The sequence below is a fragment of the Pygocentrus nattereri genome, chromosome 27, assembly GCF_015220715.1.
Source record: "Pygocentrus nattereri isolate fPygNat1 chromosome 27, fPygNat1.pri, whole genome shotgun sequence".
Lineage (NCBI taxonomy): Eukaryota > Metazoa > Chordata > Actinopteri > Characiformes > Serrasalmidae > Pygocentrus > Pygocentrus nattereri.
The window spans coordinates 4,589,876-4,615,820 of NC_051237.1; the positions used below are offsets into that span (position 1 = coordinate 4,589,876).

The 25,945-nt window shown below is 39.5% G+C and overlaps 2 protein-coding genes across 6 annotated transcripts in view; one reads left to right on the forward strand and one right to left on the reverse strand.

Moving 5' to 3' along the window:
- The first annotated feature begins 1,796 nt into the window (after positions 1-1,796).
- klhl38a (kelch-like family member 38a) lies at positions 1,797-10,208 on the forward strand. The gene is made up of 4 exons (XM_017693315.2): positions 1,797-3,047; positions 5,202-6,558; positions 6,649-6,754; positions 7,451-10,208. The coding sequence occupies exons 2-4, from the start codon at positions 5,203-5,205 to the stop codon at positions 7,738-7,740; spliced, it is 1,752 nt and encodes a 583-aa protein (XP_017548804.1). The 5' UTR covers positions 1,797-3,047; position 5,202; the 3' UTR covers positions 7,741-10,208.
- A 7,109-nt stretch (positions 10,209-17,317) lies between these two features.
- Positions 17,318-25,945, reverse strand: part of spire1a (spire-type actin nucleation factor 1a) — a 52,577-nt gene continuing 43,949 nt past the window's right edge. For 2 of the 5 annotated variants that reach the window (XM_017693345.2, XM_017693328.2), the window contains 10 exons: positions 24,987-25,034; positions 23,612-23,787; positions 22,446-22,539; positions 22,140-22,282; positions 21,903-21,920; positions 20,634-20,771; positions 20,412-20,482; positions 19,898-19,925; positions 19,649-19,797; positions 17,318-19,273 (listed from right to left, as the gene is read on the reverse strand). In XM_017693345.2, coding sequence (XP_017548834.1) covers positions 19,018-19,273; positions 19,649-19,797; positions 19,898-19,925; positions 20,412-20,482; positions 20,634-20,771; positions 21,903-21,920; positions 22,140-22,282; positions 22,446-22,539; positions 23,612-23,787; positions 24,987-25,034 — 1,121 coding nt within the window. In that variant the 3' untranslated portion in view covers positions 17,318-19,017. The remainder of the gene's footprint in view (positions 19,274-19,648; positions 19,798-19,897; positions 19,926-20,411; positions 20,483-20,633; positions 20,772-21,902; positions 21,921-22,139; positions 22,283-22,445; positions 22,540-23,611; positions 23,788-24,986; positions 25,035-25,945) is intronic. The other 3 variants (XM_017693356.2, XM_017693336.2, XM_037535427.1) reach the window with 3 other exon arrangements.

Consider the following 25,945-nt stretch of genomic DNA (forward strand, 5'->3'; position numbering starts at 1 on the left):
GTGGGTGCCAAAATGAACAGGACATCATGGGAGAAACGAGGAATGAAAAAAAAGACACATGGAGGAGTGTGGGTCAGTGTGGCTGTAGATCAGAGCTTGGGATCTGCCCTGTGTGAGTACATGCAATTTGGTGGTTGTCAGTCAATGGACGGTATATGGCTTGATTGCGGGCAAAAATGAATGGATGTAAATGGGAGGAACGAGGGATGAAAATGACACATAGAGGGGTGCGGGTCAGTATGGTGGTACACTAAAATTTGGGAGAAACGAGGGATGCTTTGCAGTGCATAATGTATAGTAATGTAGTAATGTATGTCCCTCCCACAAATGTATTTATGTATACTGCTGAATACACAATTTTTGATTTGCATCTAGTTATGTTCTGTGTTGTGCTTTCAATTTAAAAATGTCTAAACAAATAAACTAGAAGTTAGAATTAAAATTGAACTAGTCTGTTGAAATAAATATTTTTGGAAGAGTGTATGGACACTTTCCAATATATATTTCTTGCTAAATAAAATCAAGGAGGTTTCTTACAAGATTATCCACCAAATTTATCCAGTAAAATCCCTTTTGGTGTCAAAATTACAAGTGCCAATTGATGTAAACTGTACTTTTTGTGACTCACAGCTGGAAATGCTTTGTCACTTATTTTTATTACACTCGAGGACTAATGCAAAATAACTCCACCTTATTTATTATGCCTTTATATTCATAGTGAATTTGGAACTTTATTTGGGAAATATTTTATTTGGGTTTACAAATTAATAAATAACTTCAAAAATATTTTAAACATGTAATTTAATTATTTTGTTATCAAAGTACTTTATGCATAAGTGTGAAGTGCAAAAGAATAAACCAATATTTTGTCCCTTAGTCATGTTATTTGAAATTTTTTTCTACTTCCTGTAGTACAAAGGCTTTGAAAAACAGATATTGTCATTTTTGTATAAACAATAGTTTTATTATATGTACCTACATTTTCATGTCTCCTTTCTGTTATTGATATGTCTTTGACTGAGTTTATGTATTTTTTTTTTCCAGTGTTTTATCTTCTTTTTCTCCACTGGCTACACTTATATAAACTCTGTTGATTTGATCTCAACTTATAACAGTATGGTAAACTAATATCTCTATCATTACAGCGTGGAAAGATTTAATTTACAATAAAGAAATTCGAGAAGACTGAAAAATCCACAAATAGACTCAATTTTTTAGTAGAATAAAGTCTAACATTCTTTGAGTGCTCTTTGTTCACAGGTCTCGTTAATCTTTATTCAGTTGGTTTTGGGCCATAACATCAGGGTGGAATAATGTTTGAAATGACATTACTGTATACCAGCTAAAATGAGCTTGAGCTTCTGAGATTGAGATTGACAGTATATTTATGTTCCAATCAGAAGTAGGTAGAGTGACCTAAACCCACGGATATACTCATAAAAATGGATTATTATTTCCTATTAGTACCTTTCCAAATAACAACTAGAATAGAGATACATAAAAGTATTACTTAAAAGGGAATTCAACAGCAGCACTGATGAACCAGACATCTGAAACATTATTATATGAAATGCTTATGAATACATTGCCTCTTGTCTGAGTGTGTATATATATATATATATATATATATGTATATTAAGGTTTAAGGTTTTGTTTTTTAAATGTATTTGTGAAAATCAATTTAAGACATTTTTAAATTTGCCACTATTTTATTATATCAATGTAGGTTCACTTTTTGTAGGCTGTTTTGTTTAAATAAATATTTTAAAATATTTGTGTTGTAGAGCACCATTGTAAAGAAATCTGATTCAGTAAGTTTGTATGTAAGTCGGCTGTGTAGGTGCACGGCTGTGTAGGTGTAAAGACACCGTGCATTCCCTAACACGATAATCTTACACACACCCATGGACTAGTGTTACTCAATCTGTCTGCATGCATATCTGTTTGGCTTTCCCTGTGCAGTAGAATCAACATGACAGTAACTCACCCGTGGTTGCAACTGATGACAGGAGTAACGAGCGAGATGACAGGCAGCTGACTGAAATCACAGCATTACAGAGTGATAATATACCTAATGAGTGCAGCATTGCTGTTACTGTCTATATTTCCTTACACATAATTACCAGCTGGTCTCTTATTATGCAGGGACAGGTTACCACTGGCCTAATCCTTCCGCCAAAGGCTGTGGACAGCAGACTACACAACTGATTTCTGGAGCCTGATTTTTTCCTGTTCAAAGCCAGTCAGATATTTTCACTTAATAATTGGCTGCATCTCAGCAGTGGTCTTATCTTCTGCTTTGCAATATGTAGGCTTCATTTTTTTGCTGTAGGTTGTAAAAGGGTGGAAGCAGTGAAAGATAACATAGCTGCATTTTGAATGACATCCAAGGTCCTAACTTCTTATTTCAGACTCAACTGCACATACACATATAGAGTGCCAGCTAGGCCTTTGCCCTCGGTCAGCATAAACTTCACTTTGGTCAGATGGATCCATGCGCCTGTGTCTAGAGTAATGAGTAGCAGGTGAGTGGCAACCTAGCATAGTCCTCCTCACCTCCCTAATCCAAGGCAAACCAAGGTAAACAGCCTAGATATTCAGCTGTTCTTCCCACTCAGCCCGGCCATCAGCACAGCTCTATATTTACCAGCTTCCTGGGTTACACAAGACCACCGAGGGGCGTTCACAGACCTCAAGCCCGTGTCTGTCCCCTGGCTAAGCTAGGCTCTCTGTCCCTGCCATAGTAAACACACGAAGCACATGGTGCATGGCTAACCACTGTGGGAACAAACAAGGGGAGGGTCAAAGGCAGGGGCGTTTGCAGCCTCCAGAAATATTCTCGGAAATTGGAATGTACACAGCAGTCTCATGGCAAGCTCCTAATACCTCCTAATGAACCTTTCTCTTTACCCACGCCTGTCGGCCATTGCCTTTATATCTTGAGAACGACACCTGCGGGAGATGTTTTTGGCCTTAATGCTGATGAACCGTGACTGATTCTGTCCAGACACATTGGAATGTGAGTGATAAGAACGGACTGAGTTGAGGTAAGCACATTAATTTTTTCAAGCTTTCTGGTACAGGCAACTTTTGCAAGCTTGTAGCAAGTAGAATTCTGAGGAACACGTTTGACTCTGAACAGTAAACAGATTTTACCAATTTTGGCGGTTTCTATTAAAATTTACCTTAATGATGTCTGGATTAGGTGTGAAATCATGCAATATTTTATTAGTTGATCATTTGAATTGATTTATTAAAATTTCTATGTCTGTTGTGATCAGTTATATGGATTTATGTAGGTCCATCAGTGGAAATAATCCACCAAATTGCTTCAACTAAATGAACTCAACATACTATAAAGTTGCGGCTTATGAATTAGGCTCATTTTGAACTTTTCTGTACTGTATAACGAGTAATGAGCTAAACATTTTACTTCGTGGTGTTTGGGAATAGATTTATCACTTCATCAACATCATTCTGTTTTATGATGTTACTTTGAGAGAAAGTGGATACACAGTAACATTACCTTGTATATTGAATTATATATATATATATATATATATATATATTTATATAAACAAATGGCAAATGTACTTGAGTATATGCGTTTAAACTTTAACTCAGTCCTACAGCGGCAATCAGCAATTATATATTCAGCCAATTTAAAACAGGATTTCAAGATTATGACTCCTATTTTTGAATGTGTACATCTGCGTGTGCAGCCCAAAAGCCTTACTATTTTAAGAAAGTTTTTTTAAGTGCCATTTAAATAGAATTTGTAATATTCCAGGACAAGGCTGGGGAATACCATTGGTTCTCCTCTGTCATCACAGTCTTAGTAATGGCAGTTAATAATAAACAATAATGATTAACTTCCCAAAATAGCAGTCAGAGTGGCGCGTGTGATCTGGGGGAGAAATAAAATCAGTAGCTGTCTCTGGGGTGATAAGACGACTTAGTGCCAATAATAGCCTCATGAAATGCCCTCGTCCAACCAGTGAGGCTGTCAAGGGCAAACCTGGTGTGTGTTCAGACACAGCTGGGATATGATGCAACCGTTTTTATAAAATCAATTTTGAAAGGAAGATGAGGCCCACAAGTGCTACAGGAATTTATTAGGATGAATCAGGGGAGATGGGATTTTCAACTCGGGGAATATTACCTTGCAAAAGTAAAGGTAAACACATATTAAAACTTAAATGTTTTGAACGGTGTTTTTCATAATATAAAACAAGGAATATTCCACATTCATTTAAGGTGATTGAAATATGACCATTGGACCACAGACTGATCTAGCATTGATCCTTTTACCACCAATTACCATAACTACAGCAGACAGTTACATTTTTATCATCAGTGGTGAACCGTGACTAATAGAGCTAAGAATATAGATCAGGCCATATATGTTCAAATTTGAGAGTTTACATCTACTATAATGCTAGCTCTTGCTTCTATGGGACTCTAGTTCTATGTTTGCATTTAGCTAACTTGCAATTAACATGCATATTTTTGGGTGTTCTACATAAACCATGGATGTTTTAAGCTTTCAAATGACATTACAGTTTTATTTGAAGCCTTACTTTAACTTGTATTGGGCCTAACCAGTAGTAGAGCTAGCTTGGCTGTAAAAAAAAAAATCCCAATTGGAAAATTTTCTGTTGGCCATTTCAAGTACCTTTTGTTTCCCACCACAACAAAATAGGAGAACTACTATAATACTAATAAAATACAGAGTTTAAATACAACAAGGATGTTTATTCTATTCAATTAAAATGAACTAAAAATTCAGACAAGTACTTCTATTTTACTGAAATCACAGAAGACCGTGAGGATTTTTCCCATTTATTATTTAATATCACCTTGTTGTTCCTAAAATATTGACCAACATATCTAAATATACCTTTAGTGTCTGTTTTTATTACACCTAAAGGGTCAGTTTTGTGGAAATGGATTAGGTGACCAGTGGTTACCCATTTTGAAAGTGGTACTGTATTACTCAATTTGATATTATTTAGCATCTACAACCGATGCCAAGCATCTTTTCATGCTTGAGATTTATATTGTTTGCACCTAAAGTAAACGTAAGAAACTAAATAACACTCAATCAAAATGTCATTGTAGTCCTTTATGTCAAATATACTACTTTGTTGCTTTGTTATAATGTTTAAACACATGGTGCCTCTCACTCTCACTGTTTACAGAATGGCCTGTTCATCACTTGAGATCTTTCCATTCAAGGATCAGGAGCTTCCAGCCCACCTGCTGTGCCAGCTGAACCTTCTCAGACTGGAGCGTATCTTCACTGACGTGCTCCTGTGCACAGAGGACAAAGAGATTCCCTGTCATAGGAACGTCCTGGTGTCCAGCAGCCCGTACTTCCGTGCCATGTTCTGCAGTAATTTCCGTGAGAGCAGCCAGGCCCGGGTGGACCTAAAGGGCATCAGCTCTGAGGTGCTAGCAGGGATTGTGGACTACATCTACACAGGAAGCATCACCATAACAATGGAGCTGGTGCTGCCTCTGATGCAGGCTGCATCTATGCTGCAGTATGTGAGGCTCTTTGAGGCTTGCTCAGCCTTTCTGCAGGAGCAGCTGAACCCAGACAACTGCCTGAGCATGATTCGCTTGTCAGAGATCCTGCACTGCGATAGTTTGAGGGACAGGGCCAAGGAGATGGCCGTGCGTTGCTTTTCAGATGTAGCTGCCTCTGAGGACTTCTGTGAGCTTTCCCTGCCCGAGCTTATGTGTTATCTGGAGGATGACAGGCTGTGTGCAGAGGAAGAGCAAGTGTTTGAGACTCTTCTGGCCTGGATCCACCATGACCCCTTTTCTCGACGAGGTGCCATTCATGACCTCTTCAAGAAGGTGCGCTTGCGTTACATCCACCCTACATATCTCTTCCAGTTCATCGCCAATGACCCACTAGTCCAGTCCTCCACACTCTGCACTGAGATCATTGAGTCCGTGCGGCGTCTAATGTTTTCGGTTAGTGCAAAATGTACCCGTGAACTCAAGCCCCTGTGGACTACGCCTCGCCGCTATACCTGCCGAGAGACTTTAGTGGTGGTCGGGGGCCGCAAGAACAACGAGCAGACTTCCAGAGAGGCGCTGCTCTATGATGAACGCACCCAACGCTGGCAGTGGCTGGCCAAGCTGCCCTTACGTCTGTACAAGGCCGCTTATGTCTGCATACACAGCATTCTGTATGTGGTCGGAGGCCTCAGTCTCAGCCTGGCATCTGGAGACAGTGCAGTAAGCGCAACTGTCTATACTCTGTCATTGAAGACTAACCAGTGGAGGACGGCTGAGCCCATGCTGGAGCCACGTTACGCCCATCAGAGCGTGTCCTACCTGCACTTCATCTTTGTTCTGGGAGGTATAGGAGCCAATAAACAGATATCGAACACAGTGGAGCGCTACAATAGCATGTTCAACCAGTGGGAGGCAATGGCCCCTATGCCCACAGCAGTCCTACACCCTGCAGTGGCTGCCAATGACCAGAGGATTTATGTATTTGGAGGGGAGGATTCCATGCAGAATCCAGTGAGATTAATACAGGTAGCTATGCAGAGAATGAATCTGTGATTTGCTTATATTAATCATAGTCTGATTTCTCCTAATGAGTCAAATATCTCTCACTTTTCCAAGGTTTATCACATCTCACGAAATCAGTGGTCTAGACTGGAGACAAGGACAGTGAAGAATGTCTGTGCACCTGCTGCTGTCATAGAAGACAAGATTTACATAATTGGAGGTGAGCTTAGTATTGAATTCTTTTTCAACTGTACAGTATATTGTTTGTTAAAAAGATGCATGTAGCATCTGCTCTAAACATGCCGGCTCTTATTCTACAGTGGTGCTACAGTCCTTAGAGGGTTTCTGGTTTAAGAATTGGTAAAACCCCCCCTTGATGACATATCTTGAAAGAAACTTTTGAAAAGCTATACCTGCTTTAGGGTGTCATCTAATTTTAGGCCAGAATGTCCTTGTAATCTTTGTCATGACATTGACCTTCGATTAGACTTTGATATGGCAGAAGGCTGCAGTATACAAATGTAGCTAAATGCCTTTAACCTATATTTTTTCTGCACTGTGTGCTTTGGACATCTTGACCATCACAGTTCCACATGTGTGTTTGTGTGGGTGTTTTAGTGAATCAAGGTAATCTTGTAATCTAACAACAAGTTATTTTGGTCAAAAATGCATAATAATGTCACATTATTAATTCACCAACACATTTATTATATGCACAATGCACACGCCAATCTCAGTATGTAGTAATAGAATCACAATACAAGTACTTTGTGCGTGTTGTGTAGCCCTACTCTTTTAGATCTGGATTAGGGATTAAAAGACTTTTTGCTGTTTGTTCACAGTGATATAAAAAAGGCCTTTATATTATTTCAAAAAAGTTCTACGTACCTTATTCTGACCTTTTTCTTGAATGAAGGGTACACAAGAAGAGTGATCGCCTATGACACCAAAGCCAACAAGTTTGTGAAATGTGAGAACATGAGGGAGAGGAGGATGCACCACTCAGCTACTGTCATCAACAACAAGGTCTACGTGACTGGGGGCCGCTTTCTCAACAGCCACGACATCATAGAAGACTCTGACTGCTTTGAGTGTTATGACCCTAAAGCGGACGTATGGACATCCAAAGGTTCTTTGCCGTACAAGCTGTTTGACCATGGCTCACTGGCCCTCATCTGTGTCTCCAACCGGCCAAACCCACCATGACTGATGAGAGGGGAGACTAGTTAATTCCCTTGCACACACACAAAAAAAAATCAAATGAAGTGTCACAGTTGAAACTGGAAAACCATTTGAGAAGGTTTGCATCCCCTCGGAGGTCCAGTTTCATCTCAGCTGTGGCTTTGATGGTATGCTACTGATGCTCAGAGCATCTGTAGGGTCTTAAATCAAAGGAGATTTGAGCTGATGAGTGGCTATGTCACAGTGTAATGTCCCGGGAGTGCGCTCAGGAGTACACACTTGCACAACACACAGCTGTCCCTGCACAACTATGACCCGAAAACCTTCACTGAGCAGTGTGTCTCATTCGAGCACTTTCCATCACCATCTTCTCCTCTCAAATGGCTTAAATTACAATGAACAGATATTTGAGATAAGGGTGGGTCATATGGTAAAATTATAACATCATGATACTTGAAGGCATATGCAATACACAATATGTATGACAATATTCTTGGTAAACCATTTCGGAATAGACATGCACTAGCAATACAGTTATGCTATGAAAAACCTAGTTTGAGGATTTATTTGTTGTTTGCAAAAATAAACTATTTAAAGTCATCTATTCAACTATGTATCTGCTACCTGGCTAACACTTTATTTGAACCCCACTACAAAACACAAATATTAACTGTGGTGTAAATATATCATGGCAGATGTCATTAGCTGCCCTGAGTTGTCATGACAGATTTGTTCAGAAATAAAACAGTGTCATGTTACCTTCACTGGTAATTGTCATGACAGATGTCATAGTGTAATGACAGCTTATGCTAATTATTGTGTTCATTTAGCCATCATGACATCAAACATTGTGGCATCACATGTTTATAACATGGTTATATTAATGTTAAGTAGCAGAGTTCAAGTAAAGTGTTATTGCTACTTGTTCTTGTGCAGTTCGTGCAGTTAGTTTACACTGATTCTATTGTTTACAGGCTCTATAATTGGTCTACTACTTGCCCTTGATCAGTGGTGTAAAAGTACTGATGACACCCATGATATACTGAGAAAAGCGTATCACGATAAAACTTACCACAGTATCAAACCTGTTCAAAAGTTCAAAAGAATCACTTGCCATTTAAGTCATTTTTGTTATTTATTTTATAAAGTAAGAACTTTTACAACAAACTATTCATAGCTAGGCTTCCCAAAAGCATCTTAGCACTAAGATGATTCTTAAATGGTGGAGCGAGTATTTCAGTGAACACTCTCTCTACTAGTTCAGATGATCTAAACACCAAGATGCTTTTGGGAAACTGGGCCCACAAAGGGGATTTTATCTTTGTGCATTCAGTATTCATTAGTATTCTGTGAACAAGTAGTGAATAAAACGGCAAAGACAAAAATGTAGTGTTATATTTTATTATTTGATATAATTATTATACTCTTTACATTATTTTTGTTAACTTATGTGTCTTGAGATTTGACCTTCACTATGATGACTTAGTTGCCTTTTTTAAAACTTAATTCTATGATCTAGAGCTTTCTAAGTCATTCTAGAACCTTTTAGAACCTCCACTCATCATTTTGGACACATCTTTCCAGCGTCCTACTAGTTATTGATTTGATTAGCTGTATATTAGAACAGAAGTAAATAGATAACATTCTTCTACAATATGCTGGTGCACCATGGTCCCACAGCGTAGTTCATTTAAATTTTCTTTTTATGAGGACACATTCCTTAAAAGCAAAAAAGGAAAATTTAGTGGCTAAACTACTAAAGCTGCTGTGGAGCTCCCAGAAAAGATGACTGCTAAAAGAACAGAAATGGCTGCTGTGCTACACTTTGTATTTGCATGTATTCTGTTGACTGCAAAGCCTTATACTGTTTACTTGACAAGAAGACCATTTCTTCTGCTCCATCTGAAACAGATGGAGGCCTGGAAATGGTGAAGTTCAACAAAACTGAAAGCTGTTGCTCTGCGAAGATGACTTGAAATCTTTTAGTGCTGCTTTTGATGATGTGTTTACTGCATGACTGGTGGAAGGAGACTGAACCCCATGATGGTCAAAAACATAGATGTTTTTGTTGTACCACTGCAGTCTGAGAATTCCCATTGGTAAATGTGGCTCTGATAAGTTGTCCACTTATCATACATTTGTCTGTACTCTGTCTCTGTGTGTGGGCATTTTTATGCCCCATAGAACAAAATGTACTATTTAGAGCTTCTTTACTAGTCATAACATTTTCAAGAACCTTTTTTTCAATGCCGTGACCTAAAACCAGACATGTTGTCGTCTGCAGGCTCCTCAACTTACAGACTATCTGTTTCTACAACCTTTTCAGTTCTGCTGTTGAGGAGAAGTGTTTGCTGCATGTCTGGTGAAGGGAGGCTTCACCACTCAAGGCCTGAAACTGCTTGAAATGTTTCTAGTGTTACAATGAAGAGAAATCATACTGGTGAATGTCTTTTTGCCCATTCTTTATATTTATGTTTTTATTTGTTCAGTTTAAAGCAATATAGGAATATATGTAGTATATGGATTTAGCATGGACAATAGGGTGGGAATCTCTTGGCACCTCATGATTCGATTACGATTCAGAAGGCCACGATTCAATTATAAAACGATTATCGATGCATCTTTTTTTATATACAGGCTTTTTTTCTTTTTTTCCTCACTGTGTGACAGCTTGGTACTTTCAAAGCAAAGTACTAATAATGATTTATAGTGAATTTACTTCCAATATCTTTTATTAATAAAACAAATGGAAGTGAATCGGAAGACTCTCATTTACTGCTTTTGTTTGGAGCACATTAAATGCTGCTGCCACTCATCTGTGATAAAATGCACGGTTACGGTGAAATAAGATCCTGAGATAATGGTTGACCATGCAGCGCATGTTACAGCCATCTTCTTGCCCGTTTTCTTTAATGATTGTATAACTCCGGATTTGGTCATGTTGTAGAGAGTCAGTGGTCACTGTGTCAGTAAAGTATCTGCGAGACGGGACGTGCAGAACACGGCGCAAAAGCCCCATTTCTCAACGAGACTGCAGGCCACTTAGCAACACAGTCTCTCCTGGCCAGTAGCTACGAAAAGGCAGATCCTGGAACATTAAATCTTCAACAAGAGACTGTCAAACACTACAGTTGTGAAGCAGAAGTCTCTTCTCTTTTGAATTTTCCCGTTCCACCTTAAATGGTGCCACGTTTACACTCAGCGCCTCAGTCAGAATTTAAGGTGGAACGGAAAAATTTGAAGAAGAAGCTGGAGAATAAGAAGGAACATCAGCCTCGTAAAACAGCCGAACGATGAGAGACGTTTTACAATAAGCCACTCTACTTCTGAGGAAAAGGTTTCTGGTGGAGGTGGGAGGAAAGCGGCTATAGCTGAGCTAAAGCTTAAAGCAGAGCAAAGAGAGTTCATTAATACTGGGCATTAAATGTTGTGGCTCCCAAGGTGGTCTGATTTTTGTTGAACAAAAAGACTTCTTAACATTCGCAATGCATCTAAGAATCGATCTTTTTCCTGCACCCCTAATTCAGTGAAAACATTGCTGTGAATATTTCAAAATGTGACTTATTTACAATTTAGAATCATGTGCCATATTTGCTGATATTTTATTAGGCATAAGAAAGTATTTTAAACAGTTTATTTAACTTTTAAAAGATGCCTGTTTATCGCTGTGGACATGATTAAGTTTTTGTTGTTGTTGTTGTTGTTTACAGCTTTGTTTAAACAATTTTAAACAGGGCTGCCCAAAGCATGGCCTGCAAAGACAATTAAAAATGTATTTTTTACATATTTCATTAAGAGAATACGAAGTTATAAAATACATTGCATTAATTTGAATCAAAAAAAGTTTGGATTTTAAACTTACATAAGGGCAGAGTACTAGCATCATACTGCAGTGAATTAATGCATGTATCCTCCAAAAATGTGATACTAGTATTATAGAAAACATTGAATCCAAAATTTGGAACAGTAGCATGCATATGTTTTTTCTTTCCTTTGGACAATTTGGATTGAAGTACCTGCACCACCCAGTCCATAAAGTCTACTTTTGGTATCTAAGCTGCAATAATAACAGCCTATCTCTAATTTTTTCTGTGATGTCATAAAAAACAATGCAGTTACCTAAATCAGCCTATTTTAGCCTACAGTAGTTTAGCTCCACCCATTCACACTGAAGTCATGAGGGGTGTTTCCTTCAAGGCTGCTTTTTGAATGAGGTACAATACAGGACAACCAATCAGAACAGAGGTCATTTACATATATCAGTCTTAAAGGCAAAGTCACAAAACAGCTTGGTAATTTAAGGGAAAAAGAGATGAATTATGACTTTTGATACATAAGAACAAACAGATGTTAAGTGTTATAAGTGACTTCAGGGAAGATGTAAAATACAGAACTAAAGTACGATACAGAGTGAAGTTTAGTATTTATGGCCATGTAATTCTACAACATTTAAACTCATCGAGGTGTTACTGAAAGTAACATAAGCTGTATTAAATTTCGTTGCTGCATGGTCTAGACCAGAGCATGGCTGAGCCTTGTTTAGCACCTTGGCTGACTCATGTTTCCCAGTACTAGAATGGAATCAAGCACGACCACAGAGAATGACTGAGACATGAACACGCTCAAGTGTCACGTTGCGCACGCCAAAGTGCCTGCGCTGCAGCAGATGGGCAAAGCACGGTCCAACGAGAAAGCTGGACAGCACCAGCCACCAGAGAGGGCAGTGCAGCTTCAAAAGATACAAAAGCATGTAGGACACTGTGACTGTGATTTAGGGTGTTCTCAGGTTAACTGCTGTATTTAAACAGAAGGGTAAGGTGTTCTGGCCTTTTGCCACTTAATCTGTTCTGCTAGCTTCCATCTGCTTTGTCAGACTGCTTTGAATTACTTCACATGTTTCATTGATTTAAAAGACGTTTATTACCAGCCACTGTAATAGAAAGCCCTACACCTGCCCCACCATGTACACTATATTTCCAAATGTATTCACTTACCCATCCAAATAATTGAATTCAGGTGTTCCAACCACTTCCGTGGCCACAGGTGTATAAAACCGAGCACCTAGGCCTGCAGACTGCTTCTACAAACATTAGTGAAAGAATGGGTCGCTCTCAGGAGCTCATTGAATTCCAGCATGGTAACATGAAAGGATGCCACCTGTGCAGCAAGTCCAGTTGTGAAATTTCCTCACTACTAAATATTCCACAGTCAACTGTCAGTGGTATTATAACAAAGTGGAAGCGATTGGGAATGAAACTTGCCAACTTCAGAGTCAAACGTTACAGACCTCCAAACTTCATGTGGCCTTCAGATTAGCTCAAGAACACTGTAGAGAGCTTCATGGGTTTCCAAGGCCGAGCAGCTGCATCCAAGCCTTACATCACCAAGCACAATGCAAAATTTCATATGTGTGAAGGCAGACGAACAAATACTTTTGGAAATATGAGTGTAGCTCATCTGTCGATACACTTTTTGTGTGAACCATCTCCAGGCTTTTGTTCCAGTCAGTTTCTGACCACAGAGAAGATTGCAGCTAGATATTTTTGGATAATGGACCACTTTTAACCTAGCAGTGACATTGACGTGTAAAAATCCCATCAACACTGACGTACCTGATACACTCATACCAGCACCACACACACACCCACCACCATGTACTCTAAGTGTCACTGCTGTGCTGAAAATGAATCACCACCCAAATAATACCTGGTTAAAAGCAGCGGTGAAAAACTGACCAATGATAAACGGGGTAGTGTGTACACCCCTCACATTTCTGCAAATATTTTATATCTTTTCATGGGACAAAACTATAGAAATGAAACTTAAAGTAGTCAGTGTTCAGCTTGTACAGCAGTACAGATTTACTGTCCTCTGAAAAGAACACACAGCCATTAATGTCTAAATAGCTGGCACCACAAGTGAGTCCACCTCACAGTGAACAGGTCCAAATTCTGCTCAAAGTGTCAATATTTTGTGTGATGATCATTATTATTTAGCACTGCCTGAACTCTCTTGGGCATGGAATCCTCCTGGAATCCTCTTCCATTCCTCCATGATGACATCACAGAGCTGGTGGATGTTAGACACCTTGCACTCCTCCTTCTTCTGTTTGAGGTTGCCCCACATGTGCTCAATTGGGTTTAGGTCTGGAGACATACTTGGCTAGTCTATTACCTTTACCTTCAGCTTCCTCAGCTTCCTTGGGGTTTTTTTATCGTGTTGGAAAACTGCCATTTAGCAAAGTTTCCGAAGGGAGGGGATCATCCTCTGCTTCAGAATGTCACAGTACATGTTGGAATTCATGTTTCCCTCAATGAACCACAGGTGCCCAGTGCCGGAAGCTCCAGACCATGAGGCTACCACCACCATGCTTGACTGTAGGCAAGAAACACTTGCCTTGGTACTCCTCACCAGGGCGCCACCACATATGCTGGACACCATCCAAACAAGTTTATCTTGGTCTCCTCAGACCACAGGACATGGTTCCAGTAATCCATGTTCTTGGACTGCTTGTCTTCAGCAAACTGTTTCTGGGCTTTATTGTGTGTCAGCTTCAGAAGAGGCTTCCTTCTGGGACGACGGCCGTACAGACCAAGTTGATGCATTGTGCACCAGGTCTGAGAACTGACAGGCTGACTTCTCACTTCTTCAACCTCTGCAGCAATGCTGGCAGCACTCATGCGTGTCTTTTTTGTAGCCAACCTTTGGATATGATGCTGAACACATGGACTCAACTTCTTTGGTCAACCCTGTTGAGGCCTGTTCCAAGTAAAATCTGTCCTGGAAAACCACTGTATGACCTTGGCCACCATGCTATAGCTCAGTTTCTTATATCCTAGGCCGTCTTTGTGGAGAGCAACAATTCTATTTCTCACATCCTCAGAGAGTTCTTTGCATGAGGTGCCATGTTGAATATCCAGTGGCCAGTATGAGTGAACTGTACCCAAAACACCAAATTTAACAGCCTTGCTCCCCATTCACACCTGGAACCTTGGAAGTTATATCCAAGTTTCATTTCTATAGTGTTGTCCCATGAAAAGATATAATAAAATATTTGCAGCAACATGAGGGGTGTACTCACTTTTGTGAGATACTGTGTGTGTGTGTGTGTGTGTGTGTGTGTGTGTGTGTGTGTGTGTGTGAGACCGGCCACTTTATTAGGTACCTGTTCAGTTGCTTGTTAACACAAATAGCTAATCAGCCAATCACATGGCCACAACTCAATGCATTTAGGCATGTAGAGGTGGTCAAGACAGCTTGCTGAAGTGCAGACCGAGCATCAGAACGGGGAAGAAACGTGATTTAAGTGACTTTGAACGTGACGTAGTTGTTGGTGCCAGACGGGCTGGTCTGAGTATTTCAGAAACTGCTGATCTACTGGGATTTTCACGCACAACCATCTCTAGGGGAAAAAGAGAAAATATCCAGTGAGCGTTGATGTGAGAGGTCAGAGGAGAATGGGCAGACTGGTTCGAGATGATAGAAAGGCAACAGTAGCTCAAAAAACCAACCAAAATCTTTGAGGAACGTTTCCAACACCTTGTTGAAAGTATGCCACAAAGAATTAAAGCAGTTCTGAAGGCAAAAGGGGGTCCAACCTTTTACTAGCAAGGTGTACCTAATAAAGTGGCCTGTGAGTGTGTGTGTGTGTGTGTGTGTGTGTATATATATATATATATATATATATATATATATATATATATATATATATATATATAAATAAATGTATGTTTTGATCGACACTGAAAAATGTAAAAAGTGACTTTTATATAATGGCTGTTTTGACTGGACATAAAATAATAAAAGGGTTGTCTGACTTTTACGCAGTAGTGTAGGCGTTTTTAATAAAGTGGCTAGTGGATGGACATATATTATAGATGTTTCGAGCAAAGGAAACAGTGAATTCGTGTTAATGTAAATGATATACTTCTACAGCACTTGTTTAAAAGCAGAAAACTTTAAATGACACGGACCTTTTGAGCACCACAGAAAGCAGCGGTCACCTAATGGACGGTTATTTTTAGAACTGTGTTTTCATTACCACAAAGTGAAATACATGGTTACATGGTTACAGGGTTAGACATGAGGCACGGGCAGTGTCAGAGTGCAAGATACCTCAGTCTGACTCAGATTACATCAACCTTTTGGCCTCCTTTTCAGCCCACAAGACAAAGTAGTCAGTGAAGTGTTTTCACACAAACCTCGACTCAGTGTCATAATACATCCAGCAAATAACCAGATTAAAGGAAAACTGCTTGTCGTCTGTAAGATAAGAAGCCACATTCACTTTCAGCTTCAGTTATTCTGCCACCTACAGGATGCAAGCTGTAATTTGATGTCCAAGAGCAACAAAACATCAGCACAAATCCCAATACTAAGTAACAGATGTTCCACAATTCTGTCATCTGTCTAGAGGATAATACACTTCTAACAGAATAGTTTAATGATGTAAGGCAGGTACAAGGCCAGTGCTTTGGTAAGCACTGCTTCTCTTTGCCATTAAAGCAGTAGAGGCAGCCTGCTCACACTTTACCACTAGATGTCACTAAATACTAGCTAAAAAGTACAGAAACGTGAATGTTCTGGTTGCAGAATCCAAGAGCTAAACACTAAGACTACGCTGATCAAGTCCATTTAAATTAAAGGGGATTTTCACTTTTTTCAAATTTTCTTTTCAATCAACCTCTGAGGTGTAAACAGTGTGTTTTGAGGTGAAATGGCTCATTGTAGAGAAACTTACTGACTCAGATTTTACAGTGGTGATGATAGGAGCCAGGGGTTGTGAGGTCTACAACACAAATATAGCCATTTTATTCACCATCAGAACCAGTGAACCTGTTTTTGAGTTTTGATATGTAGTCTTGTTGATGGTAAAATAGTGGTTTGTCTAAAAGTGTTTTTTTTGTACTCTTTTGTTTGCATGATTTTAAAAATACATTTTAGCCCAAAGCCTTATGTGACAACCACCATTAAACAATGTTTCAGCGATGATCATTTCTTCCAATAACTTTGTGATGTAGCTTTTAGAAGCTTTTAAGGCTTCAAACTTCTGGTTTCTATCACTAACACTGTGAATAATCTTGACGTTTCTCTAGAACTGAGCATTTTCACAACAAACCACTCTGAATGAGCTTGTGTCCTACAGTTTCTTGCATTTTTTTTTCTCCCCCTTGGGGTCCACTTGTAACTTTTGTGTTATTTATTTTTACATCTATTTTCCCTCCTCTCTTTTTTACATGACAATTTTCTATCCTCTTTATTTCTTTGTTTTCTTGCCATTCCATTCAAACAGCAATCCAAGCTGAAACACTCCTAATAAGTGTGGATATTTGTAAATGAGTTGGTTTTCATGACATTACAGAAACTTTGAATTCAAAACAGGCCATTTTTTGCAGCTTTGCTTCTTTACATGGGCTATATGGACCTTATGGACGGAGGGTTTGTTCTAAAACTAAATGTTTCTATACTTAATCAATTTCTTATTTTTTAAAAAATTAAGAAAAATCAGTTTTAGGCCCTTTAACAATTTAATTTTGCAGATAATTTGAAAAATGATTTCTCTAACAGTGGGAGAGGAAAAAAATACAACTTTCAAAATTGCTACAGTAGTCTTAAAGTTTGTTTATTGTCAATTTATTCACTTTTTAAAAAACAGATCCTTAGTTTTTACATGCACATTTCATCCTTTACAGAGAGGCAATACAGTCAGCGGAACAGTATGGGACTTATAGCACAGTTATATGAGAGGTATCAGCCTATCGACTAACCTGCTAAACACCGAACTACTGTGTGTTTGTCTGTGTTTAGGAAATTAAGGAATAATACCTCAACCCTGTATTGAAGATTAAGTGATCTTAAACCCATAGTTAATTCAACAGCTTCACACCAGCAGGGCAGCCATAGGAGTTCTGGAATGTTACATGGCACTTACAATTACTGATTGGAAACAAAGATAAAAGAAAATGCAGCATTTTGTCGTCTTGTGAAAGTGCTATCTGTGATAATATGACAAAATTATGAACAGAACAATGGAAATATTTACAATAATTATATTAATATAAAACCATATGAACATATCATAAGAGATTACAAGATATATTAGGTAAGCAGATCAGGTGTGATTTGGACACATGGTGTGTTTCTAAATGTAATCCTAAAAAAGTAATCTCCTATTTGCATCCTTTAGTTTAAGAATATGACATTTCCTGCATACAATAGGTCCAAGACACACACAGTTCATTTTTTTCTTTTTTGGCACAAGCAAACCATTTCTTAAAAACTTCATCACTTAGCATCCAAACTATCCCTAGAAAAAGGTCTGGGGTCATATTTTGACTAACATTTTGACTCTCATAAACAAACAGTCTTTAAAGTGGAGCAAAAATATATATATCCTAAAACAAATTTTGGCGGTATCAAAAACGTTCGCTAATTTGGACCATAGGACTAACAAAGCAGCAGTTTAAACAAACACCAAATGAGGAAAAAAGCATTTGGTCAGAGTTAATTGTAAATGGGCAGAGGAGGGCAGACTGGCCAGACCTAATCTGCCTGTCAGTCTCTCAGAGATTGACTACTTAACTCACTTCTCCCTGAGTGGGGCCAATAAGAAGCGGTTAATCTTTTCTTTCTTTTTTACATGTGTGGGCTGATCCTTCAGCTTACTATTTACATACAGTTGTATGGTTCATACTTTATGAAAATGTACATTCAGGCCCTGCACCATTCAAAAAACAATTGAATGCTCTGAGCAGAAACTTTTTAAAAACTTTTCTCTCCCAGTGTTAACTTAAAATCGCCTCACTCTCGCTCAAGTTCATTCAGTGTTAGAACATGCACCTCTGTAATGTGAAGAAAGCTGGTAAAATGAGCTTTAAAGTCTGTGGTACAAAGTACATTTCCACAGCTTTAACTCCAAACTGGATAACCTTTTCCTGAGACAGGGGAGCAGGGCTGGTTTGATTAAGGACCCATGCTGGAAGGACAGGCTCATTCTTTCAGCCACTTCTGGCACTTCATAAATGGAAGAGGAAAGGAGGGGTATTAAAGACAATCTACAGTGACTTAGAGATCTTCTGATCTGGCCATGCTGGCATGTGCAAGACCCATCATGCCTGACACAGTGTCAGTGTCTTGGACTCTTACCAAGAGCACAAAATCATTCTTCAAGACGAAAGCAACCTAAACAGATGAGATGAATCATATGACTTGACCAGACCATTAGAGTTCCCACCACTTTATTGAGGGACAGCTAACATGGCTGCCATAGAGTGCAGTGCTGATGCGCAGCGAAAGAGGGCGTTATATTTCATTAATAGTTCGTTCTGAGGGACGGAAATCCCTGGAGTTGGAAGGTGACATGTAGAAGGACTGGGTCTTGCGCTTCAGACGGGCACGTTTGGTGGCCAGGGACAAGCTGCGCTTGCTGGAAGAGATGATGTCGTTGATGAACTTCCTGCAGTCTACGCACACCTCCATAGTGCTCCAGTCTTCTGTCAGCTCCTTCGGCAGCTCCACTTCATCCTTGGAAAACGAGCGCTCCCCATGCTTAGAAAATCTGTAAAGATCAAATAGTTACCAGGGGTGCAGTAACTACTACTTTAAAAGCACCGTGCCCTGTAATGTTCATATGTTTATTAGGGCTATGAAACGATTAACATGATTAATCACGATTAACTGATTTTTTTTTCTTTACTTAATTTGACCCTAAAGAAATTTAAGAAGAAGCAGTTCAGTATGTTACACATAAGATGGGCCTACAATCTTATCTACAAAGCGCTGGTGTGGCTGCAGGAGCTGGAGCACACCTGATTTCACTAGCTTTATCAGTTGGTCTCAATCTTCATGCGTGCACCTGCTTGGCTGGAATAAAAACCTGCAGCCACAACAACTCCTTGTGGATAAAACTGGTGATCCTTGCTTTAAGAGTTACCTGGAGATGGAGCGATTCAGGCTGTGGCGGTGGTGGCTGCCTGAGGCCTTCTCTGGCTGAGCTGCAGCTCCTGTCTCCTCCTTAGGCAGGGTGGTGGAACCCAAAGAGTAAATGGGCAGGTTGGCATAAGGCTTGGATGGAAGCCTCATCTTAGATGGAAACACAGACACAATTAAGCAACAGACTCAAAAATGAGATTTACACCACTAGCTGGACACACATATCAAACTGAAGTTGAGTCACGCTTACCTTCTTACAACATTGTGAACAAACAGGCCTGCAAAACAAGACACAGTTTAATGAATTCTTCAAGCACACCATTCTTAAACTAGTGTTTCTTAAATCTGTTACTAGCCGCCCCAACACTGCACAGATTAAAATTATCTCTGCACCACCACATCTGATATAGCTCATGCAGGGCTTGAAAATCAATGAGCTGAATCATGTGTGCTGAGTCAGCGAACAGATGAAACTGCAAGGCAATAGCTCATCAGGAGCAGGATTAAGAAACACTGCTTTAATCCCTTAAAATGGCCAAGACATGCCAAAGAGCCCCAACTTTTAGTACACACTTATAAGTCATAGGAATACCATAGCCATTTTGCATTGTAGTCTAGGTAGTTACTGAATAAAAAGTCCTAGGATTTAACAAAACTAGGATTTTAAGACATTAAACAATCAATTTTCAAGTTCAGTAACAATAAGTACTTATTTTATCACAAATTTTCATATTTCATTAAAAATAATAATAAAAAAAAAATACCTCTTGCAAAACTGACAGGTGTAGGCCCAAGTAAAAATGGAGAATCTCTTTGTCCGACAGGAGAAACAAAGCTGAGAGAAGAAAAACTGGGTTCACATACAGTGTCTTTACAAAAATATTAATCATCATTCATATTTCTGCATAATTGGCAGCATCAGAAATTGAAAAGACATGAGCCCTTGTTCAGAATAAGCATTAGACAGAGTTTATAGCAGTGCTCACTTTTCCTTTCTTGAGTGCGTTGTAGATGTCTTTGTACTGCTGGAACTTCTCCAGTTCAGCTTTCACCAGAACCTGCCTGATGTGCATGACTTCCTCCACTGTCAGAGCCAGACACTCCACAGGGTAGCAAAATTCCTCCTACACAGATCATTTAAAAAAAAAAAAAAAAAAAAACACATTAAAAGCAGACCTGAGCAAAATAGCCAACATGCTGCTGTCATTCACATGTATGCATGTCATGTTTGCAGATTCCAATATTGTGTGAGGCAACAGCAAACAGGCAACAGAGCAATGGGGACACCTCAGACCAAATTACCAAAGCAATGGACATTTGTGAACAAAACAACCATAGCACAAATGGAAATGGCGCGAATACATAACAACATAAGCTGGCATTAGGGTGGTACCTCCCACTGTAGTGTTTTGTTTTGTGTTGCAACCCAGCTAATCCATTCCCAAAGCCTCAAATGTACATGCGCGGTGTGTTGAAACTTCCAAGCCCCCACAAACATGCATCCAATGGCAAATGTAAATGTACAGCACCCATTTAATTATAGATCCCATAAAAGCCAATCTGCATAATACTAATTATACTAACCTCTTTTTACCAGTAAACTACCACTTACAAGTCAAAACAACACTCCGAAATACCCACATATTAGCTTTTATGTACCCACACACCACGTTAGGGAGGAATTAGTGTTGTAACAGTATCTGTGTAGTCTCAGACATTAATCCACTCTTCCACTGGACATTATTGCATACCACTGCCTACTCATCCGAGTAATTGGTATCCAAAAAGTGCTATTATGTCATGTATTTGGTAAACACTCTCACCCAGAGTAACTTAAAAAATCTTGTTACATATATAGATGAATGTAACGTTAGGTGTCTTGTCCAAGGACTCTGGCATAGCGTGGTGTGCTTTCCTAGGCACAGAATCAAACCCTAGTCTTCTGCATGGAGGGCAGTGGTTTTTATCCTCTACAACACACCAACCACTCTGGTGTCTTCAGTATCAGCAATTAACTGTGTAGAGGGTTTTTGTATATCATCCATATCTAAATCACACTGTCCAGTAAAGGCCATTATTATGTTACGTTTTTAGTGATTTAATTTGTGTTTTATGCCTTTTCTCACTTACAGATCTGTGTACTTGTGTTTTTAAATAACCCCTTTGAGTCCCCTTTGCTAGGAACACCTTATTCTGTGAGGTCTTGTCAAAGTCGGAATGTTAGTAAATGGAAAGAGGCAGTAAGGGCGATTTACCTTCTTTTCCGATGGCAGCTACAGCAGAATGCAGAGGAGGAAAGAATCTTAATTACAGCTCTAATACTGAAGAACATTAGCACTACTACCCACATAGTCTCTATGAAAGGTCTTTAGTTTAGATGGACATAGTAATCCAAAATAGAACTGGTCACAATAATAAGCAGTTTTGACTTTGAGCTATTATAAATAAGCAGGTTTTATTCAACGGAAAAGCTCCATGGAGGTGAAACATACTAGAGATCTGGAGCTCTGGCGAGATGGAGGCACAAATGGGCGGACGCTGGTGGGGGCTTCCTTCTCTATGGAGTGCCTCCGCTGAGGAGCCGTGCGTCGGTCAGGCTGAGGAGTGGAGGATATGGGGAGAAACTGCGGCGGACCTGAAGAGAAAAAGAGAGAGAGAGAGTACAAGAGAGCGAGCGAGCAAGCGAGAGCGTGAGAGAAAGAGAGAGAGAGAGAGAGAGAGAAAATGCCAAAATTTTACAGTGCTTGTAGAAAGGACACTACAGCATTATTTTTCAAAACAGAAATCAAAGTCTTTACTCTTCTTGCCCGTGACAGACTCTGGAGAGGTGTCGTCCACCAACGAGGTGGACATGCTGGAGCTGCTGACTGACCGGCGAGTGCTGGGCTCCTCCTGTGGGCAGAACAACAGCCATTACGACTTACATAACATTCCATTTAAGACCCAACCCAAGTAAAGAATCTACTCATGATTTATTCCTAATTAACACAAGCTCTTTAAGACCCAAGCCTTAAAAAACTGGCCCCATCAGCATTATATATAGATTGTAATGCGGTGTTACATCAGCAAGTGATCTCTGTCCTCTGATTAAACTCAAACTTAATTTGTCAGTCATGTTAATTACTGAACAGAAATATTCAAAATAAAAGAACTACACTCATGCCTTCTCTGGATCTGGTATATTTAATCGTCTGACTGGCGGCAAAACGCTAATAAAAAATAAGATGTAGTAATCAATGGATATTGACATTAGGACTGGAAATTGAAATTCAATCCTTTTATGGTACAGAATTACTTAAATGCTACAGAAAACTACATTTCAATATCCAAGGAGTAGGTCTTATCAGTATCGGTGGGCTTGTGTTAAAATCCAGATTAACTGATTGTCTAAATTACATTCGTATGCATGCTAGTAACCATGGAGCTAACTGACTTGCCATTGTGTTGTGTCAAAAATCCAGGAATCTACTACTGGAATATACATTAAAATATTTTAAACAATACCCAGCCCTATCTGACTCTCATTCTATTTCCACTGTGACTTAGTGGGCAGACGACACAGTGGACTTTGCAGATGTAATGTAGATTGTGCCCAGTATTACTAACAGAAGTACATCTGATCAGAAAGCTCAGTTTCTCTAGTTTAATGTGGAATTTGGAGCTTGTTGACATCTCAAATGGCCATAAGTTGAAAATGGTATGTTAATGTTTCAATGATGACTTAGTTGGCTAACAAATACATGGATTTACATCATATTAAACACTAATGGTCATAAAAAGAGGAAAAACAAACAGAAAAACATACAGCACTGACAAATATTACTGCTGATAAAACACAAAACTAGCATCACTTGACAAAAACTAGACATATGAAACACAAGAGCAGCACACTTGGAGCTTTTTGTTTTGCTTGGTGCTTCCATTATTCTACTTGGAACTGGCAGGCATACACAAACACACTCACGTCAGAATCAGAGCTGTCTAGCTCGGCAAGCGTCGGTGCCTTGAGCAGTCTCTTTCTCTGGGAGAGTGGCTGAGCCCCAGCAACTCCATTCACAGGGCTGTGAGCGGATGGTGTGCCATTAGCCAGGGTAAGCGTGCTGACCGCCAACTTCCTGGGTCCATCAGGGATGGATAAGTCTGTACAAGGTATCACATGGCACAGTCAGACACAGAACAGCAATGTAGCTAATTAGATCTCATTTTAAGATCTCATTTGATGAAATGACTGCACATGCCACAATTCCCTGACCCTATGATACTAACTTGTGACTCAAACAAAACAGAATAGACCCAATGAGAGATTTTCACAGTGACTGTGACTGCATGTCATCAGTGAAATCCTGCATGTCATTTCAATTAGGAGATCCTCAGATAACATCAAGATCTGTGGCAGCCAGTAGGGGCATGTGCTTGCATGCAGTTTCTGACACATACATTATTAATAGTGCAAGAGCACAAAAGTCAGACTTGTTTCATGTTCCATTAAGAATAAACAGACAATACATCTGAAACTGAATAAATCAGTGAATGATACTACAAGCAATTAATATCATGCCATATTATGGCACTTTAAAAAGGCTGAACAAACCTAGCTGATATTCGAGTAATGTTTCAAGAGGAACTATGACTTCAGTAATGTATGCATTTAGATCTATAGGAAACACATCAGTAAACGTGGTTAAGAAATTTAATTGAAAGCGCACATTCAAAGCCGTGACACTAGTGCACCAGTGATTTTTGATCCGACATGATTTTTGATCCACCCTCATCAAAACACCTATAGAGGGAAGAATGGTGCTCCATCCTTCCAGTACAGTTTCAGAGATTTGTGAAATCTATGTAGTGGTGGCTTGTGGTGTTCTAAACTTTTATTAAGACACTTTATCTTGGTTTTTCCTTTATTTTGTCACTGTACATCATCCATTCATTAGCAGTACAATACAATTACAAATGCAAGTTTGAGCCATCAGGCCAGCTCAAGAGCTACTACAGAACTATATACGTAAGAAAATTTAATGGATGTTCATTTTTTTGCACAGATCAGTATAAGCACTGTACATGTTGTATGGGTGAGCAAAGCATAGAAAAAGTAACACTTCATTAAATACTGATGTCCGAAGATTCAGAATTACATAAGCACACAAACTGGACTAACCCTCAGCTAGAAGAAAACATGAAATCTGTGAGCTCCGGCGTAAGACGACTGCTCACACACACTTAATATGAGCGAGACTCTCTCATACTCAAGCTTACAAAATTCAACCACTATCACCAACACTCCACTAGACGAGTGTATGAGTGGTCTGAATTTCATGCGTGCTTTTATAATACTTTACCTGAGCTTCGGAACAAGTCTTGAGGAGTGCTCATGCTTTTGCCTGCGCCTAGAAAGGAACATATCCTTCAATATGATCCCAAAAACACCAACATGCGTTGCTGCTTTATCAACAGTGCCTGCCCTGTCTGAGCTGTGCTGTGACTGTGGGGCTCTCGATTGATAAACCAAATCAACCAAATTCACAGTGAAACATCAACCAATCAGCCACAATCACACAGTGAGCTCAGCCAATAAGCACAATACACACAGTGACGTTAGCCAGTCAGAGTACAGCACACTGTGGGAGCTGGATATTAGCACACAGAAGCTCAAACACAGTCTAGTAAGGGCTAAGAAGCAGCAACTCATTACTTATGGTGTAGCATGGTGGTGGGGGCCAAGAGCACACTAAGAGAGAGAGAGGAGTCGGAGGAGAGGGTCAGAGCTAGCAGCCACACTAACTGCCCACTGGGGGCTGACACACAGCCTTAGACGATGTGCGCGGAGGTCAACTGTGGCATAAGGGAGCAGCTGTTACATAATTGCGAGTCTGGCATCATCTGGACTTGCACTCTTGGGATTATTATGGCAAGCTGGCCATGAGAGCGGGAGCTACCATTGTGATTAAACCCTATTTATTCCCTTTTTTGAACGCTATAAGAAAATAAGACAGTCGCTCAGCTAATCTAGAGGGAAATCCAATACCAGTGGTCTGCAACTACATGCCTGTAAGTTCGGTGCTAGTTTGGTGTAGTTAGGTGTATTAGCCAATACTTTCAGTGCTAAGTGATTACATTAGCAATGCTGGCTCAAAAAACTCATGGCAGACCGCTACAGACATGCAACTTTGTATAAACCTAATAAGGATGCGCAATAAAAGCAGAATTATATCGGTATTAACAGAACAAAAAAAATGAATGTCATCAGACAGATGATTAGATTTGACGAATATTTCAAACCAATATAATCCAGGTGGAT

Bases quoted from the DNA above. Each gene is read 5' to 3' on its own strand.
- klhl38a (XM_017693315.2), top strand. From the start codon at position 5,203: ATGGCCTGTTCATCACTTGAGATCTTTCCATTCAAGGATCAGGAGCTT. The intron at 6,559-6,648 runs GTAGCTATGCAG...CACTTTTCCAAG, and splicing joins ATCCAGTGAGATTAATACAG to GTTTATCACATCTCACGAAA. The intron at 6,755-7,450 runs GTGAGCTTAGTA...TCTTGAATGAAG, and splicing joins CAAGATTTACATAATTGGAG to GGTACACAAGAAGAGTGATC.